The 21673-nt window shown below is 37.8% G+C and overlaps 1 protein-coding gene and 1 pseudogene across 3 annotated transcripts; one reads left to right on the top strand and one right to left on the bottom strand.

The window, feature by feature from the left end:
• Positions 1 to 2443: 2443 nt before the first annotated feature.
• On the top strand, positions 2444 to 3898 carry LOC103707317 (protein LATERAL BRANCHING OXIDOREDUCTASE 1-like; annotated as a pseudogene).
• Positions 3899 to 6271: 2373 nt separating this feature from the next.
• LOC103707291 (cullin-1-like) lies at positions 6272 to 21043 on the bottom strand. Of its 3 annotated transcripts, none has more exons than XM_008791720.5 (20): positions 20777 to 21043; positions 20312 to 20499; positions 20112 to 20211; positions 16095 to 16280; positions 15849 to 15896; positions 15562 to 15765; positions 15402 to 15479; positions 15126 to 15215; positions 14945 to 15025; positions 14784 to 14846; positions 9126 to 9161; positions 8953 to 9039; positions 8731 to 8880; positions 8565 to 8620; positions 8321 to 8441; positions 8083 to 8244; positions 7732 to 7875; positions 7426 to 7644; positions 7171 to 7338; positions 6272 to 6827 (listed from the first exon to the last, which is right to left on the bottom strand). In XM_008791720.5, the coding sequence occupies exons 2-20, from the start codon at positions 20449 to 20451 to the stop codon at positions 6726 to 6728; spliced, it is 2235 nt and encodes a 744-aa protein (XP_008789942.1). In that variant the 5' UTR covers positions 20452 to 20499; positions 20777 to 21043; the 3' UTR covers positions 6272 to 6725. The 3 variants fall into 3 exon arrangements, with proteins under 3 accessions (XP_008789942.1, XP_008789943.1, XP_008789944.1); XM_008791721.5 differs by having other exon boundaries at positions 20312 to 20552; XM_008791722.5 differs by having other exon boundaries at positions 20312 to 20564.
• Between the last annotated feature and the right edge of the window lie 630 nt (positions 21044 to 21673).

Consider the following 21673-nt stretch of genomic DNA (forward strand, 5'->3'; position numbering starts at 1 on the left):
AATGCGTAAAATGCCTAAAGTTGTAAATTAAATGTTTTTGAATTTTTTTATTTTTGCTCGAGGGATGGAATGGACAATTTTATGACCAGATAAGTAATTCGTGCTAGATTTGCCTCAAATTTTACTACTAAGAGTGTGCCATTAGAACCCAGATTTTGTACAACACATTATGGTTTTATTATTTTAGAACGTTAAAAACAAATAATCAAATTTGATGGTTTCTTACCTATGCATTTAACATTATAAAATGGATATCTCAGTTGGTTGGATTCATGATCTGTAAGTTTCTCAAATCTGTTAAAATTTTGTTCTCAAGGTTTCTAGTTAAACTGGTTTTGGGTGTCATTTGGATGTTGTGTTGATTCAAATCAGAATACTTTCAAGTTACCATCAGCATTATATGAATTTATAAATCACAACTAATCCAAATTTAAACTAATGTTGTTTGTATGCAAATCTAAATCATAATTTAATCAAACTCTAGGTTTGGAATGTTTTCGTGGGTTGTACACTGCTGCACTTTGTTTTTTTAAGATGGAAGTCTTTGTTTTTCATAAGATGCCAGCAATATGCAACTGCTTGTGTTAGACTATAAGCTTAATGTGCTTGTGTTGCTGTGGACGCATGCTGATTGCTTAAAATTGCTGTTTTTAAGGTTGGGGAAATATGGCAAGGCGATTGAGACATAGGCAGCTATATGCTTTCAGTAGTTTTGATGAATTTGTATCTTGAATTGTACAAAAGAGTGCACTCTTTCTGAGTTGAACCTGGCTGCTTGTGTTCAAATAGAAGCAAATGCAATCATTCTTTTCATAATGAAAGTACTGTTATCGACATGGTAGCACGAATTATCCTCTCTTTCAAGTTTGTCTATGTTCAGTGCATGTTGGTATTGGTTGTGCAATGTAGTAGTATGTACATTTATTAATACTTGCAGATGTAGATGTAGAGATTGTTTGTTCTTACAGTTACTGTAATTGAGCTCTATTTGTTAATTTATAGATCTCGTTATGCTATTGATTATTTTTTCGCCTGCCTGTCGGAGGTCTTTTATAGGAGTGGGAGAAGGTCCAGGGATTCTTTTCAGGTAGAATTATGAGAATATTCAGGAACTTGCAGCATCTAGTACTGCACTTAAGATGGCTGTCTTGTACTTTGTCAGTCTGCAGGCCATAACTCCAACAACTGAGCTGCGGCATCCGCTGGTTGTGAAATGAGCAAGCTGTTATCAAGCTTGATAAAGGCTCAAATCGATTACTAAACTGAATTGGCTTGAGCTGCCGGAGTGATTGCTAAATAATTCAAGGTGAGCTAAGAGCTGCTTGCTTTTGTCTAGCTTGATCGAACTCGATGTAAGATATAAATAACTAAAACTGTTATCTAGCTGTTCATTATTGATAGTGGTCCGCCAATGATGTTTGTCTATAATAGAAACTAGGGCAGCGTTCGGCTGGGGTATAACTTACGGAATAAGGGCAGAATAAGATCCTTATTCCGTGCTTTGCTGCCAAACAACAATAATCGGCAAATTATACTTGTCTAGGAGCATAAGCGGGCCTACATGATGTAACCCTATTCCACCAAAATGGCAGAATAGAGTTGTATCATGAAATAATGAAAACGTCTCTTTTTTACCTTTTTGCCCCTATTCACTTTTTAATATGAACCTAGACGGCATTTATTTTTGTTATAAAATGTAAATCTATCGTGTAATTTTCAATGTACTTTGTTCCCTCTATGCTCATTCTTCAACCAAACACCAGATAACTTAACTTCCGTGGTATAAGACCTATTCCTGTACGGTAGATGGAATAATCCCTTTCAGAACTTATTTCGAATCCAAACGGTACCTAAAGGCACTTGGCTTTCTTAAAGATCGAGATACGCTCGATGCTAGATATATCCTCAGGAGCACCAAATAAGTTGCCTATCCTCTCAACCAAGTTAGTTGCTTATGAACAGCACGAGTCTGATGTTAAATTAGCTGAAATGAGCTCGAGCTTAAAGAAGTTGACTTGCTTGTATTATCCTTTAAAAGCCCCGGAGAGGTTTCAGTCTTTCAGAGGGATTAAGATTTTGGGACAAAAGATTGTTTTGCAAAACTCCCTGGTTGCCCATTTAACAATAATATCTCCGATCACCTCTATGCGATATAGGTGCATGTCAACCGCCAACATGGGCTGTTTCTGCTGCTACTGTAGAAAGAAAGGATGATCTTATTACGTATCAAACTCAATCCGTATCTTATTCGATCTGGCCCAATTGCTACTCCTATCTCTAAGGATTTTTGTTTGTTTTTTTGACCGTCAAAAAAAATCCAAACCAACCGACCCCATATTAAGGATCCCAAGTTCAATAATATAAAAATTTAACCTGTCAATAATGCACCTAAGCTTCTCAACCTGCAGAGGAAATAGATCTCCCAAAAGAAACACTTAATCATGAGCTTAACATCCGCGTCATTGAGACCACCTCCAAAATCCATGTGAAAGGAAGCCGAAGCCGAAGCCAGCACGCCTGCAAGCGAGAAGCCAGGCAAATGTGCTCTCCTCCAACACTACCAAGATCAAGATCGGACACATGGAAGACATTCAGGAGCTGAGGAGGGCTTAAGCCCATGAAGGTCCCAGAGAGGTACGTGCGCGACCTGGACGAGCGGCCAGCTCAGTCCAAAGTCATTCACTCCAGGGAGGTCCCTATCATCGACATGTCGAAGCTGGCATGGAGCACCAAAGGACAGGCACAGGATGAGTTTGCAAAACGTTCGGAAGCTTGCAAAGAGTACGGCTTCTTTCAGGTATATTGCAACTCCTATCACCTCATTAATTGAACTTTTTGCTATTTTCCTTGGTTCAGAAACTAAATAGATAGCATCTCCCCCCAGCCATAATGGCAGGTTGTCAACCATGGGATAGAGCACAGCTTGCTGGAGAGCATGGAGATGGTGGCAAAGGAATTCTTCATGCTGCCATTGGAGGAAAAACAGTCAAAAAGAAGTATCTTATGGCACCGGGGACGATTCCGGAATATGGGCACGCTTTGGTCTTCTCAGAAGAGGACCCTTCACAAGAAACCCAAAGCTCCGGCCCACAAAACCAGCTCTGCCTTCAGGTACACAAGATGGCTAGCTCTCGTTCTCCACCAGTTCGGTCTGTTTGCATTGACTTTATGTATACTTTACGGCAGTGAGACACTTGAGACGTACTCAGTCAGTATAAGAAAAACTATGCCAAAGGCTGCTGATACTCATCGCCAGGAGCCTTGGCTTGGCTCCGTATATTTTCAATGACATGTTCGGGGAGGTCGTGCCGGCCGTGAGGATGAAGTACTACCCTCCATGCTCGAGGCCAGACCTTGTGCTTGGCTTGAGCCCCCACTATGTTGGAAGCGCCCTTATCTCGGCAGGCCTTCAAATTCTCAAAGACAATCCTAAGGCGTCTACAAATCCTATTACCAAGGCTCGTCATCAACATTGAGGATACACTTTGAGGTCCGAACAGCAATAAAACATCACCACTTGTTGAATTCTCTTTTAGTCAAAGAACATGCAGGTTCTAACAAATGGGAAATACAAGAGCGTGGAACATAGAGCAGCGACAAACAAGGAGAGGCCCAGACTTATCTGTGGTCACATTTTATGCTCCTAGCTATTATGATGTAGAGCTGGGGCCTATTCTAGAACTAGTGAATCATAACCAACCCTGCATGTACAGGAGATAACAACAATGGCGAGTACAGTCGCCACTATGTCACCAACAAGCTGCAAGGAAAGAAGCCACTGGAATACGCTAAGATTCAGACAAGCTTCTAATAACAAAATACTTGCTAACATTTCAAAGCCCGCAAAAGAAAGGGGGCAAAAAAAAAAAAAAAAAAAAAAAAAAAAAAAAAAAAAAAACTCTCCATACAAATGTAGCATAATAGAACAGAGCCCTCATATATGATCTGTAATTAGTATAAAGGTTTGTCCAGCATGCATTCAGCTTTGTAACAGGCGCAACTTATTAAGTGTTAATGTACATTAGAAACAAGCATCTTATTCTACCATATAAAATGCCATACTATATATTGTCAGTAAATAACTGTGATTGTGGATGTACGATCAGTACATAACTGTGTTTGTGGAAAAGCAATATCGTTGCTTCGAAGATGCAATTGGAAAGTAATAGCTGCGCGCGCACAATCACGTCCAACCAGCCACTTTTCCTGTAGTTTTCAAATAAGATACGTGAACTGAAAGATGCAAGCGATCACAGGGTCTAACAACTAACAACACAAACACCACCAATCTCCGCAATAACAGAAGATGAACCAAATCATTGACTCAGAAACTCAGCCCATATATTACGAAGCTTTTCGTTGTGGGTTGCGGGGCTGAGAATCCGGTATCCGTAGTGTCGCAGTCTCATATCGCCTGAACAGGAAAAGAAAAGAAAGAGCATTTAACCTAGGCACTGCTAGCAAGGTCAGGAGTTGCTCGCTCTTTACTATCATTCTTCGCTGGATGGTAGAACCAAGTGCAGGGTTCAATGTGAAGCAAACAGAGGTCTCCATTTTAAAATGAGTTCCTGCATAACTTGGAACGATTCGGGGAAAATTGTACTAAAACGACATTTCTATATAAAACACTTCTGACAAATCACTCGTACACTATAAGACCAGCAGTTTCATCAACAACAACTAGCATCAAATCTCTGAAGGGTGACACATGCAAGAAACTTCCACATTGCAGCGAAGTGAATCCAAAGCCAACTGCCATAAAATATTGTAAACCATCCGACTTGCATAATTAATATTTCAGCATTAACTGAAAAAATCCAAGAGGGCAGAGCAGTAAAAAGGAAAGTCATAAAGAGAACAAAAATGAGAAACCAAAAAAAGAATCTGCACAAAGCTTAGAACTAAAACTGTGAAATGATCATGACCTCTTGAATCCAAAGACCGCCATAAGGTCAATCCTTGCCACCTCACTTAAATGTCAATTCACTTTCATAGGCTGGCGAGAACTAAAAACTGGAGCAGATAAAGATATGGATCTTGTGTAAAAATATGAATTCTTTTGGAACTGGAGCACATTGCTATAGATACCCAGTCAGATCAGAGGTTTCTAATAAATTATAAAATCTCATTTTCAGTTTTCCTAGACAGTTCGTCCAGAAGATTCATTTGACTGACATTCTACATATCTACTTGATCAATAGGCAACTTAAGCTATGAAGAAATGAACCAAAAACTTGAGAAAATATGTTCTGAAAAAATTTAGAATCTAATTAGATTTCAGTTCTCGAGGCAGTTCTACTATAAGATTTGTTTGATAGGTGTTATACAAACTTATATGCAACTAATGCAAAGAAATGTATCACACTTTTGAAAAAGCACTTCCATATAGGGTGAGCCTATTTTATGCTCTAAATCAAGATGGAGATAAAGAATAATAAAAATTTCCATCAAATCATGTTGCGCATATCATAATCGATCCAAGCAAAATGAAAATACAGAATGGTCCAAGGAAAAGAGGTTAGCAATTCTGAGTTTTCGCATTAGATGCACTCTAAGATGAACCTCTATCTTCGCATCTTGGAAAGGATAAGAAAGAAGCCCACGATTTAAGTTTCCGTCAGAACTCCAAAACTACAGCCATAAGGGTCCTGTTTCACTCCAAACAAATCCAAGGATAAGGTTGGTCTAAGAGATCTGGCTGAAACTAACATGCAGGCCCATATTTAATGTATACATGGGCTAATTGCATTATTTCTGGACATTCATTTGAACTTAAAGAGTAGAATGAACTCAAACTTTGCATTCCTTAAAGATTGGAAGGATTAGGGTCCTTAATTGCTAAAAGTTTCAAGAGAAGCTACTTCCATTCACACTCAGAATTTTGGAGGGTTCGGTTTTGATTAAAAGGACTCTATTTTGATTAAACATTTGGCCAGCCTATACAAGTCTAATAACATCAATTATAAGTTATCATAAATTAACACTTCTATGTGTGCATCCAAGCGATTCAATTGCCACAGTATGTGACCTCCAGGCTTTCAAGATGAAATTCAAATATAGGCATAATCACACAGTAAAATGGCAACAACTTTGATGCTAAGATTCCTCTAGCTAGATAGAATTCGCATTGCATGCATGCATAAGTATAATGCAGAGTTCATCAATCAAATCTAGGACTGATTTTTTATCTCCCCTGGTAAACAAAGTGAATAGTTCAAACGTAATACTGATTATTTAAAGCATTGCAGTACCAAAACAATGCAATTTTGAATAAGATAACAGTAAAAAACCCATGTAAGCAGTCTTATATACCTTGTCAATAGTCACTCAAGACAGACACAGGAAACAAATAAAATACCAAAATAGGATACAATGTATTATGAGAACAAGCTAAAATATAGAAGAGGAAGATTTGAGAAGAAACACGCCTACAGTATATCAAGATGCAGCAGCACGAAAACTGCATTTGAATATTTCAGATTGCTGGAAGCTTCACTTGCCACCGTAAGATCCTAGGCAGTAATCTGGCTTCAAGGTAAATGTATAAGTAAGAAGGCTCGCGGATCTGAGAATTATACCCAACCTCGCAGCAAAAAAACCATTTGGCAGCATTTTCTAATTTGAGTTTCCAACAGAATAGTGACATGCTTTTGCATTTATGTTGGCAGCTACCCTGACAAAAAGGCAGATGAGAAAACTTCCTTCCATCAACAGCAGATATTCACTCAGGCTAAGTATCTGAATAAGTTGGGGTTGTCCTTGTCTCTTTCCAGATAGTCTCTGGTGATCAAATCTTCTATTCTTTTCTTTATTGCCTTGAAGTCAGGCTGCACATGGAACAATTCAAAGATTAACGATCGCAAGACCAAGAACCATCATAATGGGGAACTCCCTGCTATCTATCAACATATGATTATCCAATAACCAGAGGAATCAGGTTTCACCTTTAAATAATTGTAATGAAGTTCTTGTTCATGTTTTAAGCATTTAATTTTAGTTGGTCAATTCCAGAAGTCAACACAAAACGTATCATCCAAATAAAGGATCATAATCATGAGAATTGCATTCCAAATCGTGAAAAGAAATTCTACATTAAAGATGAATATACTGACTCCCCTTTAAGAGAGTTAAATAAAAAATGTCAGCAAAAAGAAAAAAAAAAATCAATACCTTAAACATACGATTAAGCTGCTCAACACATTCCATCACTAACTGCTGATGACCCAATACTTTGCGACTCTTCATTATGCGAACTATTGAGGCATCAATTGCATATCTTCTGTCTTTGTCAACATCTTCAATTACCTTCTTCTTCTCATCCACAGGCGGGAGAGGTATCTGCAGATAATACAAACCATCTCATCTCAAGCAACAGAGTAAGGCAAATGAAAGAAACAAAATGCAACAAAACAATATCGACTTTACCTTGATCCTTCTCATTTTATCAGTGAACTTGCAATTAAACTCGAAATAGTCGGTTGAAGAAATAGTTTTTGTATTTGGCTCTTTGTTAAGAATTTTGTATTTTGCACAGGAAAGTGAATGAAGCAGTCTGATTACATCATCATCCGTCAAGTTCAATTGTGACATGATCTCAGAATAACTCAGTCTATCAGAAGCATTAAAAAGCAGCAATGCTGAGGCCTGTAAACCGGAAAGGCATTTAAGAACATTGTATGAATATCAACTATATTTTTATTTATATGAGAGCACAAAGGATTTAAAAGAGACCTGATAAGTTGTCACAATCAGCTCCATGGTTTTAGGTTCAAACTTTCCAATGATATTGCAGGTCCCCAACGAATATATCCATGTAAGCTTCCGATGTTTGGTTTTTGTCTGATAAAATTCTTTGAAAACCTCTACACATTTAACCTACATAGCATCCATCACAACAATAAAATCAACCGAAAAGCCTTATCTCAATGGGGCAAGAACAAAAAAATCCAACATATAAAATGCCTAACAAAACAAGGTCAATCATTGATACTGGCATCGGTGATTGAAAGCATTACCCACTTAATCATGATGTTTAGGACAGAAAAAACGAAAAACAATGGAAAAAAAAATCACAATTCTTACCATCTCAGCAGGAAGATTGAGATCAAAGGATTTGTAACTTGGCCAGAATCCAGTAGTTAGAACAGTAACTGTTAAGTCAATTCCAGGATTCGTCTGTGGATTATTGTTAAGATACTCCTCAAAGCTTGATTGGTTCTCTCTTGCAAGTGTTAAATCAGTAACCTTTTAAGAAATAAATAAATCAGAAAGCGCATCTATAATCATAAGGTACTAATGCAAGATAATTAAATCAACTGACCATTCCCTCCATCTTTGAGGTGAACTGCCCACCACATTGCTGCTTCAACTTTGTTAAGATACTCCTCTCATGATCATCATTAGCACTTTTGTCAAATAGCAGCCTTCGAGCAAGTTTTTTCCTGTGAATATTTTATAACAGAAGTATTAGCAAAATAAAGCACCATAGAAGAAGAACATAATTAATGAGTACTTATTGACCAGTTTAAAAGCATAAGGTAAAAGGGTAGGCAAGAGTCTTCTACCTGTAAAATTCAGCAAAAAGGTCTTTGTCACTGATATACGCAAGCAACTTCACAACCTGAAAGAAAAATTTATCAATGCAATAATGATAAGATGCAGTCTCAAAAGCCAATAGGCCTTAGTTATTAAGAATAGGAAGAGCATTCCGATGAAAAGGGAAGAAGTTACCTTCTCAAGTGTCTCCTCTATAGCTTCATCACTCAGTTTCTCACTTCCACCCTTTTTAAGAATATTATCACAAAAAGTAGCCAGAAGTTCAGCACTTGAGCTTCCTGCAACACCCTTGTTACAGAAAACCTCAAAGGCTTCTTTTAATGCCTGCCAAGAATAAAAAACATTAGATAAGGACCATGGAAATGTAGCTCAATCAACATTTTTTTCCATTTCAACCTTATGAAAAAGGGAGTGGTTCTGGAAGCAGTCATTCACATACGCCAAGTACTTATCATGCAGCTCAATAACTTTTCTGACAAAAACCTGAAGATCAAACAACAAATACCCAAGTAAATTTAACATTCAACCAATTTATCTGAACCATATAGCATACAAGATATAAGTTCTACCTGCTCTTGCAAACCAACCACATCTTTTTTCTCTGCCTGTAGAAAACATACCATTAGCCAATTACAGATTACAATCAGAAACATGTTGATGATATGCAAGAGTAGGAAAGACACGTAAATAGCTAGAAAACGATAAACAAACTGCACACCCATTTGGTTCACAACTTTCTGCTAAATATGGTTACTACAGACACAGGATACAACCAATCAAGCATGAAATCAGGTTACTTATTCAGCAAAGTGAATTACCAGATTACATGGAATAACTACAATAACATTTGATGCATGAAAGCAGGTTTGGACATTTGGGATTGAGGATCTAATGATGATATGAATACAAAAAGACTGGATCAATGATCTCCAAAGCTTTTCAAAAGTTAGTGCCACACATGGCTCAATGACGGTCGACAGACCAGGAATTTTAACTAGAAGTAGGTCAAAAGCATGAATTTTAAATCAATTAAATGAATAACAAATCCAGATGATGGTTTCCTATGGAAAAGACGTTGAAAGGTAATAGGGAAAAAATGTGTAACAAAAATTTTATAAAATCTTCATCACTAAAAGAGCCCATGAATCATGGCATACATTGAAATCAGCATCTTCTGCAAATAACATCATACCATGGAAAGCTGAGAGAACTCTAATATTTTACTGCAAATCTAAATCATATCTGATAGTCGACCTAAGTGTGTAAAGGGACCAAAGCGACACCAAACCAACCCCAAACTCCTAACCTAAAACTCTAACAATCTAATATCTAGAACTTCTTCCAAACCCTAGTAAAAGCATAATTCACAATCTCACACAAACTGAAGGATTCACAATCTCAACTCAAATAACTTAAACTATGCGTGTTATTACAAAAAAATAAATATAAATGTCTAATCTACTCCATAAGAATTTAATTGTAGCTGGACTTTCATTCCTTCTGCAGGATGTGTTTATAAAGATTACAAAATAATATGAGCAGTTGAGAATTGAATATTAGCATCCTAAAGGTCTTTATTATGCTAAGCCAAAAAAATGAAGCTTTTTCTTTCTCCAACATATGCAAGTACGCATTGAGATTTGATGAAGATACCATTAGAATGGGGGGGTTATAAGGTTACTGACACACAAATACTGAAAAAATGTGATGCATTGGACAAGATATGAGGAGAAATGGTGCAAGATGCTTCTCTTTTTAAAAAGGTTTATTCCTTGAAGTCCACATGTACTCAATCTTGACTGATGCACTTCTGTTGCCCTCTATATCATGCTGTAGAGGTACTAAATGGGCATGCAATTACAAATAGGAGTTTGTTCGTCAATGCCTTGGTTAGGCTTCATAATGAAAGCTTTGTAGTTATAGCAAAGCAGAGAATTCTTACAATATGTAGCGCAAGTATGTGACATGAACATGACAAACAAGGATGGATCCATGCCAAATTTGCTTTAAATGATGGACAGTATCAAGGGTAGTCCTACTCCATCACAGAATGGACCAATTGGATACTAGCTCCTTAGATAGGTTTGAAGCCCTGGTACATGAAAAATGGGTCAAGCCAGTTGGTACTGACTGGTATGAACCCAGTGGTGATGTGATTATAAAAGGTGATATTCGATCTTCTTGACATTTAGAGTTGCTAGTACATTTATTTAAAAAGAATTATTCAATTATATCAAAATCATTTGAAGATCTCAAAGGGAACTAGGCCTGATCAAAGGTGTGCTGTGAGGATTGAGATGTGTTAAAAAGGCCTTCACCCTACAAACCTCCAGCAAGGGTAATGTGGCTGTGGCAATGCTTGTTGGTGGCTGCCATTTTATACAAACAAACTTCGTATATAGCATGATAGCATTAGTGTTGGGCAACGGGCCGTGCCGGGCCGGCCCGGCCCAGGCCCGCTTATGAAGCGGGCCGTGCCTGGCACGGCCCGTCCAGCACGGAACGCCAGCCCGGCCCGGCCCCAGGCCCGTCTATTGGCGGGCCGGGCCGGGCACGGCACGCAAACGGGCCGTGCCAGGCACGGCCCGCAACGGCTCCAGACGGGCCGTGCCTGGCACGGCCCGCAACGGCTCCAGACGGGCCGTGCCGGCACGGCCCGTCTGGAGAGGGGGGAGGAAAATAGCCGTTTCCAACGGCTATTTTCGGGAAAAAGTCCATTTTACCCCTCCCAACAGTCCAATAACGGCTGAATTGAGGGGTATTTTGGAAAAAAAATTTTTGGGCTTCTATAAATAGCCCATTCCTCCCTCATTCTCACCACACCAAACCTCTCATTCTCTCCTTCTCTACTGCTATTATTTCTCTCTTCTAAAGTGCTCTTCTAGCAATTTAATTTTTAGTTTGTTCAAGTGCTACATAAGAGGAGGTTCCTGTTGAGAAGAGAAGGTCGCTTCTGTTGAGAGCACAAGAGGAAGCTCGGAATCTCGGCTCTGCCTCTGCCCTCCGACCCTCTACTCAATTCCTCCTTGCGGTTAGTTTTTATTTTTTGAATTAATCATAGATATGTCATCTTTTGAGGAAAGTCAGTTTGGCATTCCTGTTTCTGAGGGAGAAGAAACTAATCCCCAACCCCATGTTCCTAGTTCCTCTAGAACTGGTGAACCGAGTGAAGATCAAACCTCTTCTCGTAAGAGGACTAGTGCTGTATGGAATGAATTTGATAGAGTTATGGTTGATGGAGTCTGGAAAGCTAGATGTAAAAAATGTGCCAAACTTTATAGTTGTAGTAGTAGTGAGGGAACAGGGCATTTAAAAAGACATCAAGAAAGTCATAGGATGCATGATTCTCATGCTCAAACTCAAAGTACCCTTAATATACAAGGGGGATTACTTGTAGGTAATTTTGCATATAATCATGAAAATCAAAGAAAAGCACTTGTAAAATGGATAGTTAAGGATGAATTACCTTTTAGTTTATGTGAATCTTTTAATTTTGAAGAATATGTTCAATTAAACCTACAACCTGCTTACAAAAGAACTAGTAGGCGTACATTTAGAAGAGTAGCTATGACCAACTTTTTAGCAATGAAACAAAATTTAATTGAAACACTTTCTACTTTAAATGTAAAAATTTCATTAACTTCTGATATTTGGTCAGCATCTGTAGGTAGTAATTGTTTTATTGCCATTACTGCTCATTATATTGATAATGATTGGCAATTAAATAAACGTATTCTTGCTTTTCGTGCTTTTGATTTTCCACATTCTGGGCAACAAATTTCAAATATTAAAACTGCATGTTCATATAATATTAATGATAAAATTATGTCTATTATTTTTGATAATGCATCTAATAATAATTCTGCTGTTGCATTATTAAAAGACTCATTGCATCCCATATTAGATGGAAATTTACTGCATATTAGATGTGCATGTCATATCTTAAATCTTTCTGTTCAAGCTGGCATGGGCATGATTCAAAATGTGATTTCAAAAATTAGAAATGCAGTTTCTTTTATTCATGCTTCAAGATCAAGACTTCAAGAATTTAAGAAATTATGCATAAATCATGGTAAACGTTTTAAAAAATTTAAACTTGATGTAATTACTCGTTGGAACTCCACATATAGCATGATACATGATGCATACCCATATAAAAACTTATTATGTGCATATATTAATGATCGTGGATTAGGCTTTACATTGTCTGAAACTGATTGGAATAAAGGAAAAATTTTGGAAGATTTTTTGCTTAGTTTTTATAATGCTACCAATGTTCTTTCTGGTATTTATTACCCTACTTCATGTTCATTTTTACAACAAGCATATATAATTAGTAAAAAATTTGCAGAACATAGATATGATGATGTTTTAATGCCTATTATTGACCTAATGGAATCTAAATGGAATGAGTATTGGGACAAGATATGTCCTATGCATAACTTAGCTGCTGTATTTGATCCTAGAGTTAAATTAAATGGCGTGCTAATTTTACTTGATGCATATTCTGAAAATATGAATCAAGATTCTGAATCTGCTAAAGATGAGGTAAAACAACTTCTTTATGATATTTATGCTATATATGATGAAAAAATTCGTGGATCTAGAACACAAATACAAACCTCTATTTCTTCTTCTAGTAGTTCTCGTTCGTCATCTATTTTTTCATTCATTGCACAGAGAAGACACACACATGCTTCAAGTTCCTCTTCATCTTCTTCATCTTTAAGTAGTGAACTAGAATTTTATTTACGAAATGATCTTCAGTCTGCATATGATGAAAATCAAATAGAGAATCTAGATGTATTATCTTGGTGGAAGAGTGTTAGAAATCAATATCCTGTTATGTCTGCAATTGCACGCGATATTTTAGCTGTGCCGATGTCCACGGTAGCATCGGAATCCGCTTTTAGTGCAGGTCGGCGTGTTCTTGACGAAAAGAGAAGTAGGATGATAGGCGAAACGGTGGAGATGCTTCTCTGCTTCAAGGATTGGTTGGATGCTGAGGCAAGACTTCAAGATAAAGGTGGACATAATACAACATCCTCTGATGATGATGATACAAACACTACTGAAGATTGAAGACTGAAGACTGAAGAGTGAAGACTGATTCACTGATGATTAGTAAGATTTCTTAATTTTTTATAATTGTACATTTTTATTGTATTCTGGAGGTCAGACCAAGGTCCAAACCTCGGCCCTTTCTTAGTTTCTTATTGTATTCTAGAGGTCAGACCAAGGTCCAAACCTCCCTTCATGTACCATTTTGATTTAAATTAATAAACTGGTAGGGGTCTATGCCAAACCCCCCACCATTAAGGTGGCTTTATATTCATAAATCCTTAGTTTTTAATATTTATTAATTTTTTTAGAAAATTTATGAAGCATTAATTTTTATCGAGCCGGGCCGGGCCCAGGCCCGGACCGTGCCAGGCCCGCGGGCCGTGCCGTGCTTGGCCCGCGGGCCTAGAGCGGGCCGTGCCGGCCCAGGCACGAAGCGGGCCGTGCCGGGCTCGGCCCGCGGGCCAGTACCCTGTGACCCAGCACGGCCCTCTCAAATGGGCCGTGCCAGGCACGGCCCGGCACTGTAGCAAGCGGGCCGTGCCAGGCACGGCCCGCTTCGTGCCGGGCCGTGGGCGGCCCGGCCCAGTGCCCAACTCTAGATAGCATCCTGGCTCAAGAAAACTTGATGGATCTCAAAAGCCCTATTATGCACCATTTCTCTTCTGGTACAGTGACAAGTTTGGGATGTAGAATTAAAGGAAGGAGGTGGAGGAATAAAGGATTGGAGAGGAAAGGGAAGAAATAAACAGAGATATGAATCCCATCACTTCAGTCGCATAGGGAAGATTATACTTGGAAAATGAGTTTCGTAAAACCTACAAAACAGGGAAAGCCAGTTTCTTTAGCACATGGGAGGGTGCATGGAAAAGCGATGCATGGCAGCCTAGCTTTTCTCATGGTATAAGTGCAGAATGAAAGATATTGAAAGATCCCATAATCCATCAGCAATGAAGTATTCATTGGTGACTCCAGTAATAGTAGTCTTAGTACTGTTAGAGCTTAAATTAGCTTTCTACAGCATCCCAGTCTGTGATCTCTGTACAAGTCAGTATAATGCAATGCAACATTTGCACAAGCAAATTACAAAATTTACTAAAACATTAAAAAAAGTTTGATTTGAGATCAAAAGACTTGATACAGTGAGAAATGAAGTAATTTTTCACCTTCTTATTACTCGCAGCATCTTCTGCTTGTTTGACCAAGGCTGTGCCTTCAGAAGTAACATGCTGAATAAATGAAAATTTTATCCGTCAAACTAGTGAAACAACAAGGTCAGATAATCTCTCAATTAAATAGTTAATGCATGTAGTGGGAGTTTCCTAACCTGTTTAAAAATCTGAGAAACAGGGTCCAGGCCACGAGGAATTCTGCAGAACAGCCTATACATCCTTGATAGATCGTCCACCTAATTAGCATGTAAGGATACAAAATCTTGGTCATAAATTACAGTAAAACACTCTGGCTTCATCCTGAAGAATAAAGTTATATGTGTCCTAAGCAGATACCTTGTCATCCCGGAGCAAGGCATGGCATCCAGAGTGTTCCTTTTCAAGAAGTTGGCTTGCATATACGAAGAGTAGCTCATGTTGGACTTTCTACCAACATAGCAAGAAAGACAACCAAAACAAGTCAAATTTAAGAATTGAAGAATTTAACTAACTTTAATGCCATTTTGGAAGCAAGATGAGTCATGAGACTCAAAACATCAGTCCAAGACCCATTATCAAAAGTTTGACGTTATAATCATACATTACAAATTATAAGCAAAACACAGAACAAACCTCCAACAACTTCTGTTCACTGCTTGAATGCAAGTAATGAGAAACTCTATCTTTCTCCCGTTTTAAGCATTCCTCGGCCTGAAAATGGCCAGAAAGTCTCTACAATCATGCTTGAAGGCAAACTATATGCATTTTATTCAAGCAATTTCAGATACTATACCTTCAACATGTAATCTGGACACGAATCCTCCAAAATCCAGTTTGAAGCCTTCCGAGAGTAATATGCAGCAGTGTCCTTAAGCATGGCTGCTTCAAAGTCATTTTCATAACACTCCATGCTCCCTAACCCAATTTCAACAAAAATGTCCAAAACATTCTTCAACAAGGCTCTATCAATCTGCTCCCCCTCACGTTCTTGATCAATCTGTTGAAGAATTAAAGTTGACAAGGCTCACATAAAAATGAGCAGAAATCCAGCACATGCTGAGAAATACTGTATCTACATACCAAAGAGATCACAGCATCTCTCACTTTACCATTAATCTCATTATAGACCTGCAATCCAAAAACTACACCAGTCAAAAGTGATTCCAAGAAGCATGAGAACCTTCCAGAATTCAATCACAGAAAGCTTGAAAAAAGTAGAAATCAGCATAGATGTCTATAGAAAATTTATATGCCTTATTCAAGAGGCATCTGCATTTTGATCTTTGAACACAGAAACTATGATAAAAGGCTAGGATAATGATGTACCAGATTGCGGAAGCAAGTAAGCCCAACTTCATTAAGTGCAGGAAGCGACCTCCGAGCAATGAAATAGCGATCAAGATAATGGAAAAAACGCGAAAGCCATCTAACCATAACTTTGTGATTTGACCATCTTTTCACAAGTTCCCTCAGCATAAATTCATCATGCTTCTCCCTCAAAGATGGTAATACCTGTGTAAGAAATGAGAAGTTGATTATAAGATGATCACATATTGAACGTGCTATTATATAGATCAGTGATTACTTTACACAAAAAAGAGCTAACGAGTCTTAGGAATGGAGAACATCCTGCCTATTAAAGCTACGATAAATAACAATCAGAATTTGATTCCATCCTGATTGTTATGGTTTAAAGCCTAAGCTAATGCATTCATGAACAATTAGCAATTCACCCTTAGAGGAAAAGAACAGTCCTTCAATTAGGATGATATACCCACAAGAAAAACATATACATGTAGCAAGTGGAGAAACAGATTGAATTACTCAAATTACCAAAAACCTCTCAAAAAAATTACAAAGAGAAGATACCAAATTCTCCAGTATTTTAACAACCATCTGTAAATCATTGTTCAAATCATGGATTGATGCATTTCGTGCCAATGTCATTGTGGCCTGGCACTGGTACAGTATATTCCATGTAATGCTTAGCACATGCTAGCATAGCTGTATGATGTAGTACCCAGTACCATGTCCATGATGCACTGGCACAATATGTATGATGCCTGTATCATGAATGCTTCCTGGCATTTGCATCCATGATCCTAATTCTCATTGTCCCCCTCCCCCCAAACTCAAATGTGTGAGGCTCAGAGCAATTCTCCATTTTCTTCCACAAATTTGTTTTTCATCATCCTTTCTTAGCAGCAACATATGATTTAAGTTCTAAAAAATATTTTCAGATATCTGCCATTGTCACATTCTCTTAAATCATTCTTGATCCTTTCTGATACAAAAAAACACTATGCACTGGGAAAAAAATCGCATTGCAAATTTAAAGAGAGTATAGTGGTAAATCAAGTTACAAAAACTCATTTTAAGCTACAACAGTATTTAAAGTGCCTTCACATGCTTTCCATATAACACAAATTCACAAAACATGAAACTTCAGCCACATAATATTCAAATATTGCTAGATCTCTCATAAAACTTCCAGTCATTATCCATTCATTATTAGGCTCCATATGAAAACTTCAAAGAATTAATCATAATCACAGCTCTAGAACAGGTCATGCTGCTTTCCCTGTTATGGAACTAACCTTGTTAAAATCAATACATAAGGTATTATCCAACTCTTAGTTTAGCTGTATTATCTAAAGAAATTAAGCAAGATCTAGTGCAGCAAATAACTTTTGTTGAGTGAAATTAGATTGATACACTAAAATTCATATCATAAACCCAAAAGATTGTGGGTTATTCATCATGTCATTGCCAAATCAATCTTCAAACATTACCTGCCCACAACATACTAGAAGGAAACAAAAACATGCGATTACAGTATTGTGAAAACAAACAAATGTAAATAAAAAATAATCTGTTTCATATTTTACTTTTAGTCACACTCGTAATCAGTTAATTGCATTAAAATGTACAACCTGGTTAGAGAGTAGATAAAAGTGTATTTTAGCTCCTCAGACCTCACGCTAGCAATGCAAAATAAAAAAGGAAGGAATAAGTGGCAAGAAAAGAAAATAAGATTGCCCAGGTGTTGGGGTATAACTTATGTGCTTTGAAAAATAACATAAAACAAACCAAATAGAAATAAAACAAGCTGCCTGTGAAGTTGAAGCTGACTTTGCGATACGGACCATTCCCAATTTTCTTGCTTGCGAATATCTAACGATTAGCTTTTAGGCTAGATTCACCTCCGTACATGCGGATGTACTTTCAATCAGTGATAACATTCTGAATACAAGTTTTCATTCCTAGGCTGAAGAGGTTAAAAAGCCATTATTGTTTTTTTCCTAAACAAAAGCATAATAAAGAAGGTTGAAAAAGAACTGAGGTGCAAAAGCAACCTTGAAATAGTAGCAATGATAATTGTATATTCTTTTCGACTTGACAGGACTCCCACATCTTAGTAAGAATTTAAGATCTTTATCTTAATTTTTAGATTCAATTCTAAACCTAATATTTCATATTGAATTACATATTAAGGTTTCAATGTAAATTTGTAAACTCCTGGATGGACTTAATTTATATGCCTTAGATCATGAATTGCTCGACTTTGCTAACATTAATCATTTTGCATGTGTCCCTGACCAGGAAATCTGATTTCACAACCCCCCCACCAACCCAATAAAAAAAAAAAAAATCTAGCCACTTTGTTTAACTTACATCTGAGACGACCCCTGGCAAGAGTGGTAATACCTCTTAACTGTAAAGTGAAAGCTTTATGACAACTATCAAATCCATGAGAACCTTAATGCAACCTTAGTCTCATGGCATCCTCTGTGTCCTCCCAACCCTAAACAACAACTTCATATATCTCATTTCCAAACTATAAATATCCTTAATTTGGTAACCAGGTCCTTTATCCAAAACAAACAACAAGATTTGCCCTCCTTAAAGTGAGTGAAGCAATCTAGATGGACCCCAACCTTAATTGTCTGCAACAAATCTTAAATATGGTGGGAGCCTTGGCCTTCATGCATCGTGAAATTCAAATTCCAAAGACTAAACAGTTCATTTATTTTGACAGGCTTAAGCAAATATATATTTCATGATCTTATGTTCCATAAGTTCACCTTAAATGCCCTTCCATTCAAGGTTTTCAGATATCGATGTTTCAGTTTTCTCAATAGGCCACTAATACTGACATGACCAAGATACTGGATATTCCCAACCACTAACACTAGACCATTCATGGGCATTATGGCCAAGATCCAAGAAGCAAGATATAGAAAAAAATCGGCCGATATGGCAAAACATAATTACATTTTTTGTCTTTCCTTCTTCTCTTTGCTTCCTCTAAGCCACAATCCTCCATCATCATCTCCATTGACATTGCCAAGACAACTTCCCCCTTCCACTCCATCGAGAGCCCCTCTTAGATTGGCCATGGCCGTCGTCGAGATCATCTTCCAACTCCATCTCCTGCATACCTCCCCCCCACCCCCAACTCTCTCAAGATCTCCTAATGCTCAACCATGGTAGATCTAGAATTAACCATCGTCATCATCATAAACCCATAGTCATCCATGGGATCCATCCTTCCCAATCTTAGCAATAGGGCTTTACCCTCCATTATTGTCCAACCATGGTGATTGAGCTCAATCCCTCTCACAATCCATTTAAAACTTCTATTCTTAGAAGCTAACAATGATTAGAAGATGCTGACTGTTATGATGGTGCTATCACATCGATTGATAAATAAGGATAGATCAATTCATATTAATTGAAATAACAAGGCACAATATTACAAATTATTGCAAAAAGGTGACCAATATTGTTATACAGTGCTACTCAGGCTCTTCAAATTTTTAGTTTCTTGAAATATCGAGCACTTGGACTAAGGTTTGCAGCCTCGATACGGCCTCCATACCAGTACAATGTTGGTACAGCCGGTGCATTCAGTATAGAGGTCGGTTCAGTGTTCCAAGACTCAGATGTCGATACTGGTAATGGTGCGGTACATCCGGTATGGAGCGGTACGCATTGGTATGACAAACCTTGACTTCGACATCTTGGACACTTGGATACATCATAATATTCCTTGACGCTTCATATGATCAAATCATGATTGCATCATCATTATGTGTGTACTTTTGGCACTATTCTGTGAAAGTTATCAAACATTAAATTTCAATCACCATGTGTCGATGATTTAGATTTCGAAATGTAATTAAAATAAAAAAAAATCAAAATCCACAAACATTTAGTGATGGCTCATTCATAACTTACCTGATTAAAAAGTTTTTAAAAAAAAGACATAACAACAAATCATCATTTCTATAAATGTTGAGTGCTAAATATATATACACATGAAAAAGAAATTATCCTCACCATCACATTGATATATTCTTCGAATGACTCCCGGTATTTGTCATAAAGCTGCTGTGAATAGTCATGCGGAGGTTTCTGAGTGCACATGTTATAGATGGTTCTGTTCCACCAGTGAAGGCAACAAAATCACGGAAATCAAAATAATAGTATAGTGAAAGAAACCTCATAGCAGCATGAATAGAATCAGAGAGGAAGGATACGTGTAGAGCATCATATAGTCCTCCGAGCTGAACTGCGTCTCGGGAATCCCTTCTAAGATATTCTTCAACTTTGTTATACCCTTCTGCATGAAATCCCATCCCTGCTCCAAATCTATAGTCTTCCTTTCATGCATCGACATGCTTTCTCACCACGAGCCACCCCGTCCCCCAGGCCGAGCCCGACACAGCTGAAACGACCCCCAATAATCCACTTACAGCGAGATATATTCGATTCGTAGACCTAAATCAAGAACTAAAAAAGAATCAAAACGGCCAAAGAATAATCAAAACGGCCCGAAATCAAACCCTAACCCTAATTCCGAGCATCAATTCAGGCGAAAACATGAAAACAACCCCAAAACATCGATCCAGAAACAGAACTCGAGTCCATGCCGAAAGGAAGCATCGAAGCCACAGCAGAAGGAGAAATTGCGAACGAAATGGAGAGAAACAGACAGCAAGTACCTGATTCGGAGATAACAAGATGGCGATGGATTGGAGGGCACGGAGGCGACGCAAAACCCTAATCCTGACCCTAGAAATCTGAGGGGATGAAGGAGAAGAGGAGAGAGGACGGCGCGCACAGTCGACGCTGGGGCCGATGACGATCGAAAATGGGGAGATCCCGGAGACTAAGAGCTCGGAATTGAGGATGCCAGAAATAAGAAGAAACGGCGAGGAGCAAATGGGTCATTTTTGAGAATTTGGGATACACTGTGGTCTGGGTTCCACGGTTGTTCTATTCTGGACCGTGTGATTTATAATGGAGGGTTTGATGATTGGTACAAAACGGGTCCACTAATTGGAAAGACACCGGTTTGATGATTGGTACGAGTTGGGTCCACCAAGTGTAAAGATACCAAGGACAGGCATGCCGAAATGACGAAGTCGGAAGGTGCTCCCAAAGGAATGCTGACGATAATGAGTACAGCTGCAACTAGATTGGGTTAACCTAGGTTCAAAAATTGGATTTGATTTAAAATCTAGACCGAGTTCAGGCCATATATTATTATTCAAGTCTAATTTGGGTCGGCAAAATAAAAGATCCGATCCAACCCAAATCCAATCCAGCCCCGCTTGAAAACATAAATCATGTAAGTCTTATTATCATCCTTGGTTTTAAATATCTTTTCAAATTTATTAAATAAACTCTCATTTAAACTAACTTCTTCTTCTCATCTTAACATATTCTCTCATATATATTTTCAATTAGTTATCTTTAAATATATACATTTCATTCTTTATTTTGGTAGATTGTTTACAATAATACTCTCAAGTATATCAATATATATCTATATATATAATAAAGATTATAATTTGTAAACTTAAGAATAATCAATTATTTGGATGAAATTAAAACTT

Source organism: Phoenix dactylifera, chromosome 17 (genome assembly GCF_051530095.1).
Source record: "Phoenix dactylifera cultivar Ajwa chromosome 17, Ajwa_hap1_PhDact_Kaust_v1.1, whole genome shotgun sequence".
Lineage (NCBI taxonomy): Eukaryota > Viridiplantae > Streptophyta > Magnoliopsida > Arecales > Arecaceae > Phoenix > Phoenix dactylifera.

Coding starts and splice junctions, on each gene's coding strand:
- LOC103707291 (XM_008791720.5), bottom strand. CDS start 20,451: ATGTCGATGCATGAAAGGAAGACTATAGATTTGGAGCAGGGATGGGAT. Junction 15,897..16,094: donor TTACTTGCTTCCGCAATCTG/GTACATCATTAT, acceptor TTTGGATTGCAG/GTCTATAATGAGATTAATGG. Junction 7,645..7,731: donor TGATTGTGACAACTTATCAG/GTCTCTTTTAAA, acceptor TCCGGTTTACAG/GCCTCAGCATTGCTGCTTTT.